The sequence below is a fragment of the Macrotis lagotis genome, chromosome 2 (assembly GCF_037893015.1).
Source record: "Macrotis lagotis isolate mMagLag1 chromosome 2, bilby.v1.9.chrom.fasta, whole genome shotgun sequence".
Taxonomy (NCBI): domain Eukaryota; kingdom Metazoa; phylum Chordata; class Mammalia; order Peramelemorphia; family Peramelidae; genus Macrotis; species Macrotis lagotis.
Genome location: NC_133659.1, coordinates 219,283,711 through 219,303,157, shown reverse-complemented (window position 1 = coordinate 219,303,157; position 19,447 = coordinate 219,283,711). Strand labels below are relative to the sequence as shown.

General features: G+C 38.1%; 1 protein-coding gene across 5 annotated transcripts in view; it reads right to left on the bottom strand.

Annotated features, from left to right (window-relative positions):
• LOC141514203 (uncharacterized) overlaps window positions 1–19,447 on the bottom strand; it is a 75,003-nt gene that overhangs the window by 26,979 nt on the left and 28,577 nt on the right. For 3 of the 5 annotated variants that reach the window (XM_074224788.1, XM_074224789.1, XM_074224787.1), the window contains 3 exons: window positions 10,734–10,884; window positions 6,356–6,670; window positions 1,541–1,819 (listed from right to left, as the gene is read on the bottom strand). In XM_074224788.1, coding sequence (XP_074080889.1) covers window positions 1,541–1,819; window positions 6,356–6,670; window positions 10,734–10,800 — 661 coding nt within the window. In that variant the 5' untranslated portion in view covers window positions 10,801–10,884. Of the gene's footprint in view, window positions 1–1,540; window positions 1,820–6,355; window positions 6,671–9,650; window positions 9,738–10,266; window positions 10,386–10,733; window positions 10,885–19,447 lie in introns of all 5 variants that reach the window. The other 2 variants (XM_074224790.1, XM_074224791.1) reach the window with 2 other exon arrangements.

Sequence of the window (19,447 nt, the reverse complement as noted above, 5' to 3'; positions counted from 1 at the left end):
ATATAATTGCATCCCTGCGGGGTCAACAAGTTGCTATATTACTTTGGGAATGTCATTTAATTTTCTGGGACTTCACTTCTTCATTTGTAAAATAAGGGGGATGATAACAGGGTCCTTTTCTAGCTCAAATGCCCTATGGTTCCAAGAGCCAGGAAGGTTAAGAGCTTGGTGGTGAAATCTGTCCAGTCAAAATGTACTCTTCTCTAATTCTTTACCAACCCCTTGATTTGCTCACAAAATAATATATAATCATTTTAAAACAAGTTCACTTCTTGGCATGGAGATCTCCATTGTGCCCTAAAATATTATTGGTCTGCATTGATAAAAAAGTTAACTGTATGCAATGATCAGGGCCAATTTTAGGGGTCTGTGATAGAGAATACCATCTGTATCCAGAGAAGGAACTGTGGAATTTAAACAAAGACCAAAGACTATTATCTTCAGTTCTTAAAAAGTTGTCTTATGCATTACATAATTTTGCTATCTTTGATATTTTCTTTCTTCCTTATGGATATATTTTTCTCTCAACACATTCAATATTGATATATGCATAACAGAAACAAATGTAAAAGGCTATATCAGATTGCTAATGTTGGAGGGAGGGAGGGGGAGGGAAAGAAGGGGGAAAATTGTAAAATTCAAAATCTTGCAAAAATGATTGTATATAATTGGAAAACAAATAGAATATTAATATAATGTAAAAAGAGAGTTAAGTGTATTTTTAAAAATTCAAAGATTAGAGTTAGAAATAGTTTAGAGAAGCTACTTGGGAGGACAAAGAACTAGCAGAAATAGATATGAAGAAATTTCAATGTGAATGCTTATTATTTTAGGCCTTTTTTGGAAAGGGTATACTAGGATAAGCCCCAGGATTATCCATTCTGTTGGGCAGTAGTATGCTTTGTATGTGTCTATAGCAACTCAGCTCACTATATCTCACTTGTGTCTAGGAGGGAAGAAAAATTCTTTACAGAATCATAGTTGAACTCCATATCTCAGATATCATTGCCTTATAATGATATTCCTAGACTTAAATTTTATTGACTGGCCAAGCATGGAGGACCTGAAGGAGATCTGAGTTTGGACAAAGATTGGTATGGCAAGAATACTACATTTAGAATAAGATGACCTTACTGGTTCAAATTTCAGCCCTCACACTAATGAGCTATATTTCCTTTCTCAGGATCAATTTCATTATCTGTCAAATGGTAGTATATATATATATATATATATATATATATATATATATAATATATATATATATATATATATAATACTTAGTCTACTTAGGAGATAACTAATTATAAGCTTTAAAGTTATGCTTTAAAAAAATAAATTATTATCTCAAAGTTTAGGATCTTGCACCACATTTCTGAACTCCAGGGACAGTGCTCTACCCATTGCCTCTAAATATATCTGGCACATAATAAGCATAATAAGCCACTGTGTTTGCAATTCTTACCCTAGACAACAAGAAAACCTCAAAAAGTTGCCAGCTCCCTCTAACCTATTCTTCCCTAAATGAAGACCCAGACTTTACCTGAAACCTTATGAAGGAAGTGACTGGTATAGCAAGTTTCTTCACAAAGTTCTTGGGAGCCCTTCTCATTCACAACTTTACAGCAGGGTGGATTACTGTCAAAACTATCATTCCATGGTTGAGAACTGTAGAGTTCGAATAAGCCACTGGCATCCAGAGGGATTATGAACTCTGACTGGCCTGTGGGCAGGTCATTGGACCAGGTGATTCTTCTATCTTGCTCTATCACTGTTGCTCGGCAGATCAGGCTGCCATTTTCCTTGGAGATTGTAGGGGGTTCTAGAAGAAACAGAATTATATGAGGTCAAATAAATGCCAGAAGAACCAGAAGTGTTGGACAAAGTATTTGGACAGCAATGTGTTGAGAACTCCATTCCCACTTTAGACCATGATTTCAACAATATCACCAACAATAATGTGATGATGATGATAGTATTTATAAAGTGCTTTAAGGTTTGCAAAATGTTTTGCAAAGATTATTTCATCTGATTCTCACAACAATCCTACCTATAAAGTGGATATTATTGTTATCCCCTTTTACAGATGAGAAAACTAAGACTTAGCAGTTAAAATATCTTGGCCAGGTTCAATGCTCTATCTACTGTGTCACCTAACTACTTTCAATAAGTACAAAAAGTCCTGTATTGGGTTCTACTATATAATAACAGCTTGGTCTACAAGGAAAGGCAATGCTTGGGTTCTATACTAAATTGGAACTCATTGTATGACTTTTGGATTTACTAACTTCTTCCCCCCCAATGACATTGACAAAATGCTTACTATGTGGCAGGTACACATAGAGACAATTAGGTAGCTCAGTGGGTGGAGCAGCAGTCCTGGAGTTGAAAACCTGAGTTAAAATCTGGCCTCAGATACTTACTAGCTATGTGACCCTGATCAGGTCATTTAACTTCTGTTTGTCAAGGAAACCCTACTACAGGGACATAAAAAGTAAACACAACTGAACAACAATAATGTGCCATTCTCTGCATTAAGCTCTTTACAATTATTATTTCACTTGGTTCAATAATAATTTATAATTTATAATTAATTCCTTGTGTGACTTCGGACAATTGATTATGACCCTGAACCTCAGTTTCTTCTTCTGTAAAAGGAGGAGGTTGGATTAGATGATCTCCAAGGTTCCTTTGGCTTTGAAATTCTGAGAACCTCTGAATGATAAGATTCCAATTTCATTTTGGAGACTGAAACACCACCACAAAATGGCATGGAAACATTTACAAAATACTATCCCTATGGAATGACCCCTAAGGAGGAATGGAAGTTAGTCAATGAAGAATTCCAGATTAGTATGGCAGAGGAGAAAAAGCCCTTGATTTGGAGTCAAATAACCTGTCCTTGACACTTACTACCTATGTGACTATGGAGTAAGTCTCCTTGATCCTCTGATATCTCCTATCTGATGGGTTTCTGTAACTGAGGCTGTTCCCAAGTCTTTTTAAGAGGATGGAGATATCTGTGGAAATGACCTCTGACTTAGAAAAAAATGAGTTTATATAGGAGCAGTTAGTTGGTACAAAGGAGAGAGCACCACCACTTGTGTCAAGAATACTTGAGTTCAAATCCAGCTTGACTAGCTGTGTGATACTGGGAAAGTTACTTAATCCTGATTGCTTCAATCCATTTTCTTGTCCCACCCATTTTCTTCCTCCCACTTTCTCCTTTGTTTATAATTTTCTGTAGTCAAAAGTAAATTGCCTTTTTTTCTTGCAAGGCAATGGGGTTAAGTGGCTTGCCCAAGGCCACACAGCTAGGTAATTATTAAGTGTCTGAGGTCGGATTTGAACTCAGGTACTCCTGACTCCAGGGCCAGTGCCTATCCACTGTGCCACCTAGCTGCCCCCATAAATTGTCTTTTGACAGAACTACCCAGCAAGTACATCCTTGCCCAGGTAGACAGATGGGGGAAAATTACTAGGACTTGAAATTCCTTATCCAACTTCTGCTTTTCCATTTCCCTTCCTGAACACAGAAATCAGAGACTGGCAAATCAAGAACAGAATCTCCTAGTTCCAGAGATCATAGGATCAAAGACTGCAAATGGAATTTTAGAAATCATCCAGCCTAACCCTTTCATTCTATAGATAAGAAACTGACCTATAGATAAGGTTAGATGACTTGTCCATGATAAGTAGAACAGACAGATTTGCATCCTAACTTCAAATCCATATTTCTTCCTATGGTACTAATTCTCTTCTTAAGGCAGCAACAACTGGGCAGAATATCAAGATTTCCTGCAGAAATACATGGCAGAAGGAAACATGTGCTTTTCCATATGATGATCTGAAATGGAAATTACATCTGTGGACCCCAAGATTCTGTGCAGAAGATGAGCTGGCTTTATTACCTAGATAGTAAGTTCACAGAAACAAGTTTTCTTGCAGAAAAGGGAGATTTCTTGCAAAATGCCAACTGTGGGTGTGGTCTTGAGTAACCAAATTTCAACCCAAATGGATTGAATTTTCTAGAGGGGAAAAGAGGTGTTCTTTTGTACCATGCCTCTTTGATAAAGAAAAGGATCACCTACATAGCCCTCCACAGTTGGAGAAGTAGCAACAAAGAGATTTAAGTCATACATGGAAGAGCAAGCAGTCAGGACCTTCCTTCCTTCATGCTAGTTTCCCACTCTTGACTTTACAATGAATTATTTTTACACTTTGTGTTCAAACTATGTTTGTTGTCAATGGAGCTCAAATAGTAAGGGGTGCTAAGAGGAGGAATTGTGTGGAACCCTGTGGGCAGCTGGTGCATGGCCTTCATGGTAAAGCTAAGTCCACTTCCCTTCTAATACTTTAAATGTTTTCCCTATTTGTTTATAGGTTTTTGTGAATCTTTTAGGTCTTTGATGTTTTCTCTGAAGTAAAAGAAAGCCTATATCCATTATCTTGAGTACATATATGGATGTTAGAGACCTAGTATTTGTGCAAGCTTAAACATGAATATATTTAAACTCTGCACAAGTCAAAGAAAAAAATGGCCATTTGTGGAGGTTCAATTATTTTTTCAGTCATCTCTGATACTTTGTGACTCCATTTTGGGGTTTTCCTAGCAAAACTTTCTCCAGATCATTTTACAGATGAGAAAGGAAACTGCAGCAAACAGGGATACGTGACTTATTCAGGAACACAATGGGCCAGATTTGAATTCATAAAGTTAAAGAAAGTCTTCCTGATTCCAAGCTCAGTGCTCTATCCAGTGCACCATCACGATAGATAAAATAGTTCCAGAATCACAGACCACCGTCCTGAACCATCTAACTAAAGCTACCCAGCTTTAGGAACACCAGTGTCAAAATCCCCTCTGAATAAATCCCATTACTGTCAAAACTCTTTCATTCTCAAAGGCTTCACCAGAGAGTCTGAAGACCCTCTGACCACAAGAATCCTGATAATACTACTCCCCCTCTAAGGAAGTAGTCAGGTAGCAAAATAAATAGAGAGCTGGACCAGGTATCTGAAAATCCTGAGTTCAAATCCAGCTTCAGACACTTTACAAGATATACAATCCTGGACATGTCACTCAACCATCACCCCCCCTCAGGTTTTTCATATATAAAATGGGAATAATAACAGCACCTTTCTCCCAAGTTGTGAGAATAAAATGAGATGTTTATAAAGTACTTTTGCAAACCTTAAAGTACAATGTAAATTGCTAGTTAGTTTTTCTTTTTTTAATAGAAAACCTAGTCATCAGGGAAAGGGGGAGGAAGGGCTGTCACAGTTAAACTGCAAGGTCTGACTTATTGCTCTATGAAGGGGCTAGGCTTATGACACACCAAGGGAACAATGATATCAAAATAAGGAGGTATCAGATAGATGACTATATAGTCAATTATAACACTCATTCCCAGAACTTATATGTAGCTAGGTAAATTATGCATGTTGGAGGTCTGAATTATCTGAGGTTTTCTGAATAATCTGACTAGCAAGCTAAGGAGAGAATTTTTCCTCTTGCAGCAAATTATCTGTCTATTGTTTTAAATAGTTAGATGTATGAGAAGAAACTTCCCCAATCAGGATAACTAGCTATATCTGTTCATTCTTTGAAAGGTGAAGAGCTATAGAGGATAAAGACTTAGCCTTGGAATCAAGAAGATCTGGTTTCAGATCCTACCTATGACACAAACTAGTGTAACCATGGGTACCTGATCAATCTAACTTGTCAATGTCCCCAGGTAACTTGAAGACCCCAAATTACAAATGAGTTTCCCATCAGAGGAGAAAATTTCCACCAAAGAAATTATAGATCCATATCCTGCAAAAACGTTACCAGTATTATAGTTGATGTCGTTTGTCCCCAATTCTTGAAGAAGACCATGACATCACGGAGGTGATGCCATGACAAACATATGAGTTGGATTTGAGGGAGGGGAGGCTGTGCTAAGTCCTCAGAGTCATCTGGATCCAGTGGCCAGACATGGATCAGGATGACTGGAGTTAACCCTGGATACAAGACAATCTGAGTTAAGTGAATTGTCCAGCTAGTATGCAGCAAGTGTCTGAGACTGGATTCAAACTCCTGTCCTCCTGACTCCAGGGTCAGTGCTCTATCCACTGTACCACCTAGCTGCCCCTATATTATAGTTATCTGTAATGAATGTATAATAAAGTCCTAGGAGGTCAGAGAGCTGTTACATCTAAATTTTGTATCACCTCCATATTGTGCCTACTGTATTAATACAGTAGGTGCTTAAAAATGCTTATTAAATTGAACTTCCATTGTTAACAGATAAAGATTTTATAATGTTCCCTAACTTTACACATATAAAACTTCCCATTCCTGACTTTTCCTCACCTGAAACATATAGTTTAGTGTATATGTTTGAGGACCCTTTGCCTAAAAGACGCCACCGGTAAAATCCAGCATCGGATAATTGGGTGTTCTCAATCACCAACGTGGTTTCTTGGCTCTCCAGCTTGAGATGCTTCCCTTTCTGAAAGGCAGTCTCTCCTACTGTAGTCATATTGAAGAGAAGTTGTCCTTTGCTTTTCTGGCTTTTGCAGAAATATAATTCTATAAGATGGAAGCCCTGGGTACTGTTGCAGATTATCTCAACTTGTTTATTTTTGCATACAGAGACTTCTTTCTGGCATGTGAACACAGCAAATTCTGCAATAAATTCCAGAATCATGTTATTATCATTACCATTACCATCATCAACAACACTTAGTGAGATGCATAAAGAGGCATAAGGTACTCACTGCCTTTGACACTGAAAACTTACTGCCCAATAAGAACAAAGTTCAGAATCAAATGGATGATTGACACAGATATGTACTCAAAGTTCAAAAAGCAGAGAGATCATTGAAGTCTGGGGTTGGGACAGCTGGGAAAGGCTTCATGAAGAAGGCTGACCTTGACTTAGCCTTGAACAATTCTCAGTTACTGACAAATAGGAACATCTTAGAAGCTTTGGAATGAAAATATCTATGCTTAAGGCTAGCCTCTTTCCTACTGACTCCCAAAACACTTGCAGATTCTTTCCCATTTTTTTCTTTTCTAATTCCTGTCCATTTAGAAGGGAAGAAAGGGGGGCAGCTAGGTGGTGCAGTGGATGGGGCACTGGCCCTGGAGTCGGGAGTGTCTGGGTTCAAGTCTGGTCTCAGACACTTGGTGATTGCCTAGCTGTGTGGCCTTGGGCAGGCCACTTGGCTCCATTTGCCTTGCAAAAAAAAATCTTTAAAAAAATATAAAATAAAAGAAGGGAAGGAAGGAAGGGAGGGAGGGAGGGAGGAACAAACAAAAGAATTAGGTTAAAGGAAAACAGATCAAAAGCTAGCTTTAAACACTCTAAATCCTTAATTGGAGTGCAAGAAATAAAAACAATAAAAGAATTAGAATTTATCATTTTCACAGAAAGCATATTGAAAACATGAAATGTTTATGTGTACATATTTCTTAGAAAATGCAGATCTATCCATGAAAAATTATTTAAAGATGAGGGAAAAAGGAAAATGAGAGAAATAAGAAGAAAAGGAATGAAGCCCCAAGTACTTTTCACACTCAGCAGTTATTTGTTATCAGAGTTCTCAACTGTATTCTTGCCTTTGCCTAGATTCCTTCGCAAAGGCATGTGTAAGATGTTCAATACAGTCCCTTACACTTAATAAACACTTTAAAAATGATTATTCTTTCTCCTTCTCTTCCTCCCTAAAAAGTGACTCTGAATAATGAAAAAAATAGATGAATAGAAAGGAATTTATCAGCTAATTTTAAGATCACTAATGTCCTCTAGATTCTAGTCTATCTTTGAGCACAAGAGAACCAAAAGCCAAAGAGGAAACCTTCAACAATAGCAGCCAATATGGGGAACATGGAAAACAGGGAGCCTTTTGTTGGACTAATGAGACTATGTTTGAAGGAGACTCACCAGGGGATCATAAAGTTAGAGTTAAAAGAGACCTCAGAGATCACCAAATCCAAAATCTTTTTTTTACAGAAGAGGAGACTGAGACTCAGAGAGGTTAAAATATTTTCTGACCCTGGGGTCACATAAAGACCTGATTTTCAAATGGGATTTGAACTCAGGCCCTACATTTCAACTTCAGCATCCTACTGCATCATGATAAAGTTATAAGTAAATAAATGGAAATTCGTAAGTATAATTTACTATTGTCTTTCTTGGACCACTCACTTTTTACTGTATCTCATAGTCATAGAAAAGGTAGTGCTGGGGCGGCTAGGTAGCATAATAGATAAAGCACCAGCCCTGGAGTCAGGAGTACCTGGGTTCAAATCTGGTCTCAGACATTCAATAATTACCTAGCTGTGTGGCCTTGGGCAAGTCACTTAACCCTGTTTGCCTTGCAAAAACCTTAAAAAACAAAAAGGTAGTGCTCTATAGGGGAAAGTTTACTGGATTTGGAGTCAGGAAATTTGGGCACAGATCTTACCCTCAACACTCACTTGCAATTTAATTCTAAACAAGAGCTAGAATGACATAGTAAACCAAGGGGTGCCCTGGAAATGAGGAAAACCTGGTTTCAAATTTTGTCTCTGAAAATATATGTGTGGCCATGATCAAGTTACTTAATCTTTCTAAGTCTCAGTTTCCTCGTGTGTAAAATGGAGAGGTTGAATTAGATGACTTCTTCAGTTCCTTCTTTTCAGCTATCAGTCTGATTCCCCAAAATGCACAAAGCTTATATAAACCCCAACTTCTATGTCTGTAAAATGGGAATGATGATAACTTGCATTACTTATCTCTGAAAGTTGTTATGGGGAAAGCACATCAGATACATAAAAGAACTATTTAAATATGTACTAAGTTACATTTATGATTTAATGTGCAATTTAAATTCATGCTATTTAAATATGAACCAATATTTAATATGCATTTTCAAAATTACTTCCATAAAATCATTTAAACAATTTTACACACAAATTTATATAATAAAGGGATAAGATTCAATGATTATAAGCAATATGAACTGAATAATAAACACATTGTATCACATTAGATACAGAAGCAAATAGGGAGAAAGGGAGGGAGGGGTTGTGTTGTAAACCTCATTCCCTCTTCACCATGGAGTAACAGTATATAGTATTCAGGGACTGAAAAGACTGATGGACCTGAAGTTAGGAAAACCTGAGGTCCAAACTAGCCTTAGACATTTATTAGCTATGTGAGCTTGGACTGTCATTTAATCTGCTTACCTCAGTTCCCTTATATATCAAATCATTACTTCTCAGACCTTCTAAGGATCAAATGAGCATTTGGAAACCTTAACTCAGGTTTAGAGTCAGGAAGAACTTCCTATCAATTAGAATTGTACAAAAAATATAATAAGTTTGTTTTGGCAGGGGTCAGATTTCATCTCTTTGGAGCTGTTTGTGGAGAAGTTGCATAATCTTTAGTCAAATTCATCATAGTAGGACTACATAGGTTAGACTGAGATGGTTGTTGAGGTCCCTACCAAATACAGAATTATGTGATTCAATTCAATTTAACAAATTTCACTCAGTGCCTAATATGTATGGGGACATCAGAAAAAAGAAAACATTATCTGCCCTCAAAAAGCTTTCATTCTACTGTTCACAAGTTAGTTGGTGATGGAGGTGGTCCAAGATTGTGATTTCATCCACTGACCTGTTTTAGCTCCATTAACCATGGACATCTGAACACCTGTGTCACTACAAACTCATTGTGTGAGTCTTGGACTCCAGACTCCCAACCCTATGTGAAGAACAAAGAACATATTTTTGTCCTACAAAAACCTATTGTTTTTTCTCCTTGGACCCTGACTCCCTCACATACTTGCTTGTTTTTCCATATTTAAGTGTTTCCTTGGTTTCTATTTGCTTTTACCTTGAGTTGGCTATCCCATTAACTTAAGCTCCTAGAGAGGAAACTATATCTATCTATCTATGTTTATATATAGATATAGATATAGATATAGATATAGATATCAGAAAGGAGGCTATGCCTGTGATCCTAAGCTCTTTAGGCTATCTTAATAAGGCAGAACACTAGCAAAGAAAGTAAGACCTAGTCATGAGACTAATCATGGGAGTGATATGGTGGATAGAAAACTGGCCCTGTAGTTAGGACTAGAGGAGAATAGCAAAGGAAGATAGAAACAGGAAAGAAAAATCTCATTATAGAATCAGAGAACTATAGAATGCCAAAGCTAGAAGGTAATCTTAATGAATTATCTTCCTTTTACAGGTAGAGAAAATGAGGCACAGAGAGTGAGGTGACTTACCCAAGGTCACAGTGACAGAAACAAATTCAATCTAATCCATTTCAACAAGCATTCAAATGCAAAGGCTCAGAACCCAGGTCTTCTAACAGTTTAGGAAGTTTCCAACCCAGTATATTCTCCTAGAATAAATAGCAACAAGGACTCTGTCCAAAATTGAATGGTTTTTTAACCCTTATTTCTATATTTTTCAGTTATAATGAAGAAGGCCTCCTTCACCTGGTATAATGGACAGAGCATTGAACTGAGAGTAGTAAGATGCCCAGGTTGAATCTTATTTCTTCTCCTTGGGACATGTATGACCTTGGACAAAATCACTTTAGGAACAAAAGCATCCTTAACTATAAAATGAAAGGGATGAGTTCTAAGTATTCTTCTAGGTCTGAATCATACTCTTTTTATTCTCTTCCATTATTCTTTCCCTCAGATATTATTGTGCAGAGAAGATGGAAGAGAGCAAAGATACTCACCTGAATTTGCCATGATCATAAAGAGAATGAAGATCAGAATTGTTCTACATAAGAAATCAAAAGCCATCGGGTCAGGTTGATCACACCAGCAAGTGGAGATGTTGGGGAATCAGGAGTCAGTCTTCTTTATCATCTGTTCTCTGGACACCCCCTGGAGAAAGAAAAAGTCAATTAGACAAAAGTTTTTACAAAGGACCTTTGCTTGTTCCCATTATTTCCTGTGAGAAGTGACCATTCCTGTCTTAGGAGGTAAACTACCCTTTCACCTTCCAATGGTCATAGACTCATAGAAAAGAGATTGTCTAATAAACATTTTTAGATGAGGAAAGTGAGATTCAGAATTAGGACTTGTCCTCTGCCTACTTCCCACTATCTATTGTCATTGATTACCCACACTATTTTATAGGAGGGAGAAAAGATTCTTAGAATTTTAATTTGTCTTGTATCTCCTTCCTACTAATCATGTTTACCCACTCTCTTTCCAGATTCCAATAGAATTGTTCATTTAACAATTGGATGTTAGAGCTTTTTTAATTTGCAGATGAGAAATAACAAAGCTAAGACAGACAGAATCAGAGGAACAGAGAAACAGACAGAGATACAGAGAAAGAGAGGGCTGCAGTGAGACAGAGACTCAGAGACAAAGATACAGAGAGAGGCAGAGAGAAGCAAAGACAGAAAGAAGCAGAGAGAGAGAAAACAAAGGCCTTCAAGATCATTCATTCTAGCTTCCTCTTTCCACAGAGCAAATTGAGGCCCAGAGACTGACAGTTCACATACTTTCCAAAGTCGCACGGTGCTGTGATTTGGACCCAGGTTTTCTATCTCTGAGCCCACTGGTCTTTCCAAAGGGCTTTGTTATTGTTGAGTCATTTCCAGCTCTTTCTGACTCCGTTTGGGTTTTTCTTGACAAAAATACTGGAGTGGTTTGCCATTTCCTTCTCCAACTCAATTAACAAATGAGGAAACTGAGGTAAACAAGGTTTAATGACTTGCCCAGGGTCACACAGCTAGTAAGTGTCTGGGGCCAGATTTGAATTCAGGAAGATGAGTCTCCTACTTCTAAGCCCAGTGTTCTTATCACTATGCCACCTAACTGCCCCTAAACACAACAATTCTCCTGATACTATCATTCAAGGGAAATTAAATCCAAACAACAAACACATCAGCTCCTTTCAATACCAGATCAACTTGAGGATAGGAATTCTTCTGACAATAGTTTGTCAACTCAGATCTTGTGAAAGATAAATTAACTTTTTTTTATTATGACATGAAATTGCTTGAGAAAGACTTGCATACATTTTGGCTCTTGGGTTAGAGTGAAATGCTGTTCTAGAAGAAGCCTGGAAAAAAAATTGTCTCAACTAATTATCAGTGAGGCAACTCATGCTACCACCCTAAAACCTGGGAAAGGCCTTAAATATTACTTATTAATTTCAAGGAAAACCCCAGAAACACCCAAATCCTCAATAATGCTCTTCCCATGGTCTGAGATTCAATTCTCAAAGACCCACCAGAGAACCAAGGTGGGAACATATAGGACAAGAACCTTTGGTTCTTGAGAACCCTTGATGGCTCAGGGTAAAGTAGCCTAATTTTTCTTTACTCTTAAGAAAATTAAACCTAAGAGGAGACAGCAAAAAAAGGTAAAAAAAAAAGCCAACAAAAAAACAACAATTTTTTTTTAAGGTACATTATTAGGAAGATGCAAGGGGGGTGCAACTAGAGTGTTGGGTCAGAAATCAGGAAGACTCATCTCCTTGAGTTCAAATCCACCTTCAAATGCTTCTTCTGTGTGACCTTGAGCAGGTCACTTATCCCTGTTTGCCTCAATGACCTCATGGGAGGAAATGAACTGGAGAAGGTAAAAGGAAGAAGGTGGGTAAACATGAACAGTAGAAAGAAGATATAAGACAAGTTAAAGCTCTAAGAGTCACTTTCTCCTCCTATAAGGAGAAAGTAAAGATATATTCCAGTGCCTTTGCTAAGAAAACAACTGGGAGGGCAGAAAAAATAGATCCTGTCTTAGGCGCTCTCTCATAAAACTTATAAGCTAAGGCTCTAACTAAATTTTCAAAAGACAGAACCCACAGAGGGACCCAATGAGGCAGTTCTCCTACTCAACGTAACCTGGAAAAGAGCAGAAAGGCTCTGCTCCCCAGGGTTGGAGGGGTGGCCCACCAGAGGGGTGGCCCAAGGGGTGGCCCACCAGAGCGAAGACCTTCAGCCTCCTGGAGGGAGCCCCAGGGCACTGGGAGCCTCGGCTCACAGCAGCAGGGGAGTTTCCTGAGCTACACCCAAGGGAGCATTGGGCACAAATTGGGGGAACAGCGGGGAACCTCTGTCAGAGCGAGCACGTGAAGCTCAGCCCTCAGGGCACACAGAGAGCAGCTTGGCCACCACAGTGGAGTTACAGGAAACAGAAGCAGGCAGGAGCCCCCAGGGCATGAGGCCATTGAACCTAGGGAGGGGAGTGAAGAGAGAGACACTGCAGAGCTCTGTCCTCTGCCCCTGGAACAGGATTCTGGGGCTCTGACGACATTCAGATCCTGATCACAGTCTAGGCCCCCCCCCATAGAACAGCAGGGGCCCCCTCCACCTCAGCCCCATGGCAGAGGGGGGGGGGTGCACATGGTCATTCACAGATCAGGAGAGAGGACAGAGCCTCACACACTGAGACCCTTGTGGGAGTGTCCCAAAGGCTCAGGAAGCACCACAAAAAACAGGCTTAGTCTGGGAAAATGAGCAAGCAGAGAAAGAAGAGGAACAGCATTGAGAAATATTTTGCATATGAGCCCAAGAAGGATCAAAACACTCAGTCTAAAGGAGGAAGCACAAGCTCCTGCATCTAAAGACTCCAAGAAAAACAGAAATTGGGCTCAGGCTATGACAGAGACCAAAAAAGACTTTGAAAATCAAATGAGGGAGTTAGAAGAAAAACTGGGAAAAGAAATGAGAGAGATGCAGGAAAAACATGAAAATGAAGTCAGCAGCTTAGTCAAGGAAATCCAAAAAAATGCTGAAGAAAATAGCATGCTAAAAACCAGCTTAGGTCAAATGGATAAAACAGTTCAAAAAGTTATTGAGGAGAAGAATGCTTTAAAAAGCAAATTTGGCCATATGGAAAAAGAGATAACAAAACTCTCTGAGGAGAACAAATCCTTCAGACAAAGAATAGAACTCAAGGGAGATGGATGAATTTAACAGAAATCAGGAATCAATACTTCAAAACCAAAAAAATGAAAAATTAGAAGAAAATGTGAAACATCTCATTGAAAAAAACAAGTGATATGGAAAACAGACTTAGGAAAGATCATTTAAAAATTATTGGAATACCTGAAAGTCATGATCAGGAAAAGAGCCTTAATATCATTTTCAAAGAATTACTACAGGAAAATTGCCCTGATATCCTAGAAGCAGAGGGCAAAATAGAAATGGAGAGAATCCACCGATCCCCCCCAAGAAAGAGATCCCAAAAAACCAACCCCTAGGAATATTATAGCCAAGTTCCAGAACTCCCAAGTCAAAGAGAAAATATTACAAGCAGCCAGAAGGACACAGTTCAAATATTGTGGAGCTGCAGTCAGGATCACACAGGACTTAGCAGCAACTACATTGGAAGCTCGTAGGGCTTGGAATATAATATACTGGAAGGCATAAGAGCTTAGAATGCAGCCAAGAATGAACTACCCAGCAAAATTGAATGTCCTCTTCCAGGGAAAAAGATGAACTTTCAATGAACCAGGGCAATTTCAAATGTGCCTTTTGGAATGGCCAGAGCTGAACAGAAGGTTTGATCTTCAGATACAGGACTTAGGTGAAGCATAGAGAGTGGAGGAGAAGGGGAAAATATGAGGGACTTAATGATGATGAACTGCATGTACTCCTGCATAGAAAAATGACACTGATAATACTCATATGAACCTTCTCAGTTAATAGAGCAGGTAGAGGGAGCTTTTATAGTTGAAGCACAGGAGAAAGCTGAATTTGAAGATAAAATGTGGTGTAAAAATGGAGTCAATAGAAAAAAGGGAAATGTAATGGGAGAAAGAAAAAGGAGAGGGGGAATAGGCCACGATATTTCATATATTAAGATTTTTCTTTGTTACAATGAGCTATTGCAATGATATGCAAGGGGGAATGAGGGAATCTTTGCTCTCATTAGAGGTGGCTAGGAGAGGAAACAGCATATATACTCAATGGGGTATAGGCATCTGGAGTAAGAAGGAGAAGGGGGGACAGGGGGAAGGGGGGTGATGTGAGTGATGGAAGAGAGGATGGACCATGGGGGGGAGAGTGGTCAGATATAACACATTTTCTTTTTTACTTCTTGCAAGGGGCTGGGATTGGAAGGCCTGTCCGGGACTATAGGGCCAGGTGGATGCTGGGCCTAAGGGGTGGTATGTGGGCTTGGGGCCTCTTGGCCCCAGGACCAGAGATCTGTCTGCTGCACCACTTGGCTACAGTACAGCAGAGTCAGAGTGAAAAGAGAGAGAAAATATAATACATGGTAGTAGAGAAATACGAAAGGAGGGAGTTGCAATCAGCAATTGCAACAGTGGAAAAATATGGAAGTAACTTTTGTGATGGACTTATCATAAAGAATGTGATCCACCCACGACAGAGTTGTTGGTGTTGGAACAAAGACTCAAGCACATTTTTATTATTGTTATTATTATTTTGGGGGGGGGGTGCAGGGCAAATGGGGCTGGGTGGCCTGCCTGGGGCCGCATAGCAGGGTGATCGTTGGGTGTCTGAGGCCAGATTGGGACCCGGGTGCTCCTGGCTCAAGGGCCAGTGATCTGTCTGCCACCCAGCCACCCCTACTATTATTACTATTTTATTTTATTTGGGGTCTTTTTTTCTTTTTTTTTTTTGTTTTTTTGCAGGGCAGTGGGGTTCAGGTGGTTTGCATGTCACACAGCTGGGTGATTGTTGGGTGTACAGGGCGGGATGTGGGCTTGGGTGCTCATGGCTCCAGGACTAGAGCTCCTTCCATTGCGCCACCTGACCATAGCTACAATTACTATTTTTTTTTAATTTTAATTTTTTTCTCTCCCCTTTACTTTATTGCTCAAGCAAGTCTATATTTAGGGGGGGGTATTTCATTTACTCTTTAAAAAGAATATTTCATTAATGTATGAAAAAACATTTCTACAAAATGAGAATAAATATTAAATAAAAAAAATAAGAAAACACCTGAAACATGACTGAACAACAAGAAAAATCAATAGAAAAGGATTCACTTTCCCACAGTGCTCCAGGTCTGAGGCACAGGAGCTAACACATACATTATAAAGATGCATCATTTTTGAGAGTTTCCAAGATTAAGCCTGTTCTATGTACTTAGGACTTTAATTCTGACAATTAATGTTACAAAAGTGAAACTCATTTTCAGTTAAAATACCAAAAAGGCTATGAACTCCTTTCTTTTCTTGATGAAATTAATGTACAATACTTCTTTCATAATAACTGATTTTATGAAAGTATGTCTACACCCTAGTAAAGAAAAATAAAAGTTGAGAAAAACAAAATACAGAAGAAGAATGTTTATCAACAATAATATGTTAGAGTTAGCAAATAATAGACCTGGAGGGTTCAACAGAGGTCTAATTCCTTTATTTTCTAAAAGCGGGAAAAAAAAAATGAGCTGATGAGGAAATGACTTGCCCAAGTCTGGTTCTTATTTGAGGACAAAGAAAGCAAGTTTTAGAGTCATGGATTCCATTATTGAAAGGAACTCCCTCTACCTGGGCAGACAAAAAAATTTCTGAAACTTAAAATTTAGAGAATTTCCTAGGGAACTGAGAGTTTAGTATATGTATCAGCATTTATCAGAGAGAAAACTTCTACTAACTCTTAGTGACTCCAGGGCTGATTCTCTATCATCATGCCATGATAATCAATTTTATCAAATGTTTAAAAAACAATTTATACCAGATTAATAAAATGTTTTAAATAATGAAGAAGGAAGAGTTTCTAAATACATCTTATGAGATAAATATAGTCCTAATGATCAAAACAAAGGAATAAAGCAGAGACTATATATGTATATGTATATTTATATATTATACACATCTATAGAAATATATGTGTGCATATATTCCACATATATACTGGAGACCAACCTTGCTCATGAATATTGATGCAAAAATTTAATATAAAATTTTAGCAAAGAGACAACAACAAGATATATATAAAATTATTCACTAAAACCACATCTGGGCATAGAAGGGTGATGGAAAAATATCAAAGATAGTTAATAATATAAACAATAAAGCAGAACTGTCGGTGCATCTAGAAAAATCTTTGTCAATTAGTAATTCTAAATTAATAATTTTAAAAAATCAAACACCTTGAAGAATCCTTCTTTAATATAATAAAAAGTTCTAATACCAAAAGCTAGTAGCAAACACTGGAAACATGTCTGGAAGACACAGGAGTGAAGCAATGACATCTATTTTCTCAATTATTTGACAAAGTTCTAGAAATGATAGCTTTAATAATAAATCAAGACATGAAACTAAAGTATAAATATCTATAAAAAAGAAACAAAAATTTCTCTATTTGCAGATGAGTTACTGTTTAGATTTGTTTAGAAAACAACAGTTCAACAAAGAAACTGGTTTAGATAATAATGACATTAATGAAGTTTAATTCACAGAAAATAACAGCATTTTATACAATACCTTAAAAACCAGAAGGAAATGATAGAAATAAAAATGCAACAAAAACTTGTAAAATGTACAAAATATACTCTATATAAATAAAGAAAATTTTAAATAATTGTAGAGAGCAATAATATTTGTGGTTAGACTATAAAAGCAAAACAAAAATGACTACACTACCCAAATTGATTTACATACTCAATTCTTTACCAATATATTTACCAAGGCATTCTTTTCTAGAACTAGTCAAAATAAAATTCATCTGAAGGAATGAAAGCACTAGTATGTCAAAAGAAATTTTTTAAAAGGAATGAAGAGATCATAACATTAACTGATTTCAAACTATTTTATAAAGCAGTTATACTAAAACTATGTTACCTATTATAAAATAGTAAAACAGACCAGGATAAATGACTAGAACGGCCAGAGCCAGAAGGAAAAAAGTATAGCAGTCCAATATTCAAGAAACTGAAGATAATAAATTTCTCAGAGAAAAGAGTCTCCATTTGGCAAGAACTTCTGGGGACAATGAAGGTAATTTTAGAGTAATTAATTTTAGATTAGCATCTTAAATGATAAACCATAACCATCTCCAATTAGCTGTGTGATATAAATATAATAGGTCACCCTTAAAAAAAAATCTAAAGACTTTGAAGAATCCTTAATCCAAATAAGAGACAGAGAAAATCCTTAATAATAATAAAAATAGGGCAAGCCACTTAAGCCCATTGCCTTGAAAAATCTAAAATAATAATAATAATAATAATAATATAGCTTCAATTTCAAAATATCACAAAGATTTTATATGAACAAATCAATACACCTCAAATAATAAGAAAAACTTGCAAGTAGAAAAAAATTATTTGCATTGTTTCTGTGATAAAAGTCTGATATTCAAGACAGAAAAATAATCATTATAAATGCATAAAGAATGAGTCATTTCCAAAGAGATAAAAGGCCAAAGGTTTTGACCAGTTTTCAGAAGAAAAGCAAAAATACATTAATCCCATGAAAAGAATTCCAAATCACTAATAACAAAAGAAATTAAAATCTAAAAACTATGAAATGCACAAGATAGAAATATTTACAGAAATAAAAAATTTAGAGGGGGGTAGAGCCAAAATGGCAACAAGAGAGGAAAGTCTCATAGGCGCTCTCTCATAAAACTTAGAAACTAAGTACTCTAACTAAATTTTCAAAAGACAGAACCCACAGAGGGTCCCAGAGAGGCAGTTCTCCCACTCAAGGTAACCTGGAAAAGAGCAGAAAGGCTCTGCTCCCCAGGGTTGGAGGGGCGGCCCACCAGAGCAAAAGAACTTCAGCCTCCTGAAGGCAGCCTTGCACAGCAGTGGGGGAGTTTCCTGAGCTACACCCCAGGGAGCATCAGGAACAGATTGGTGGAAGGCGGGGAGGAGGGGGGGACCTCTGCCAGAGCGAGCAGGCCCAGCCCTCGGGGCACACAGAGAGTAGCAGCATGGCCAAGGCAGACCAGGAAACAGGAGCAGGCAGAGCCTGTAAGCAGGAGCCCCCAGGGCATGAGCCCATTGAGCTGAGGGAGGGGAGTGAAGAGAGACTGCAGAGCGCTGTCCTCTGCCCCTGGAACAAGAATCTGGGGCTCTGACCACATTCAGATCCTGATCCCAGTCTAGGCCCCCACCATAGAACAGCAAGGCTCCCCCCACCTCAGCCCCATGGCAGAGGGGGGCACATAAGGTCATTCACAGACCAGGAAGGAGGACAGAGCGTCACACACTGAGACCCTTGTGGGAGTGTCCCAAAAGCTCAGGAAGCACCACAAAAACAGGCTTAGGCTGGGAAAATGAGCAAGCAGAGAAAAAAGAGGAACAGCATTGAGAAATATTGCGCATATGACCCCAAGAAGGATCAAAACACTCAGTCTGAAGATAAGGAAGCACAAGCTCCTGCATCAAAAGACTCCAAGAAAAACAGAAATTGGGCTCAGGCTATGACAGAGACCAAAAAAGACTTTGAAAATCAAGAGAGACTTAGAAGAAAAACTGGGAAAAGAAATGAGAGAGATGCAGG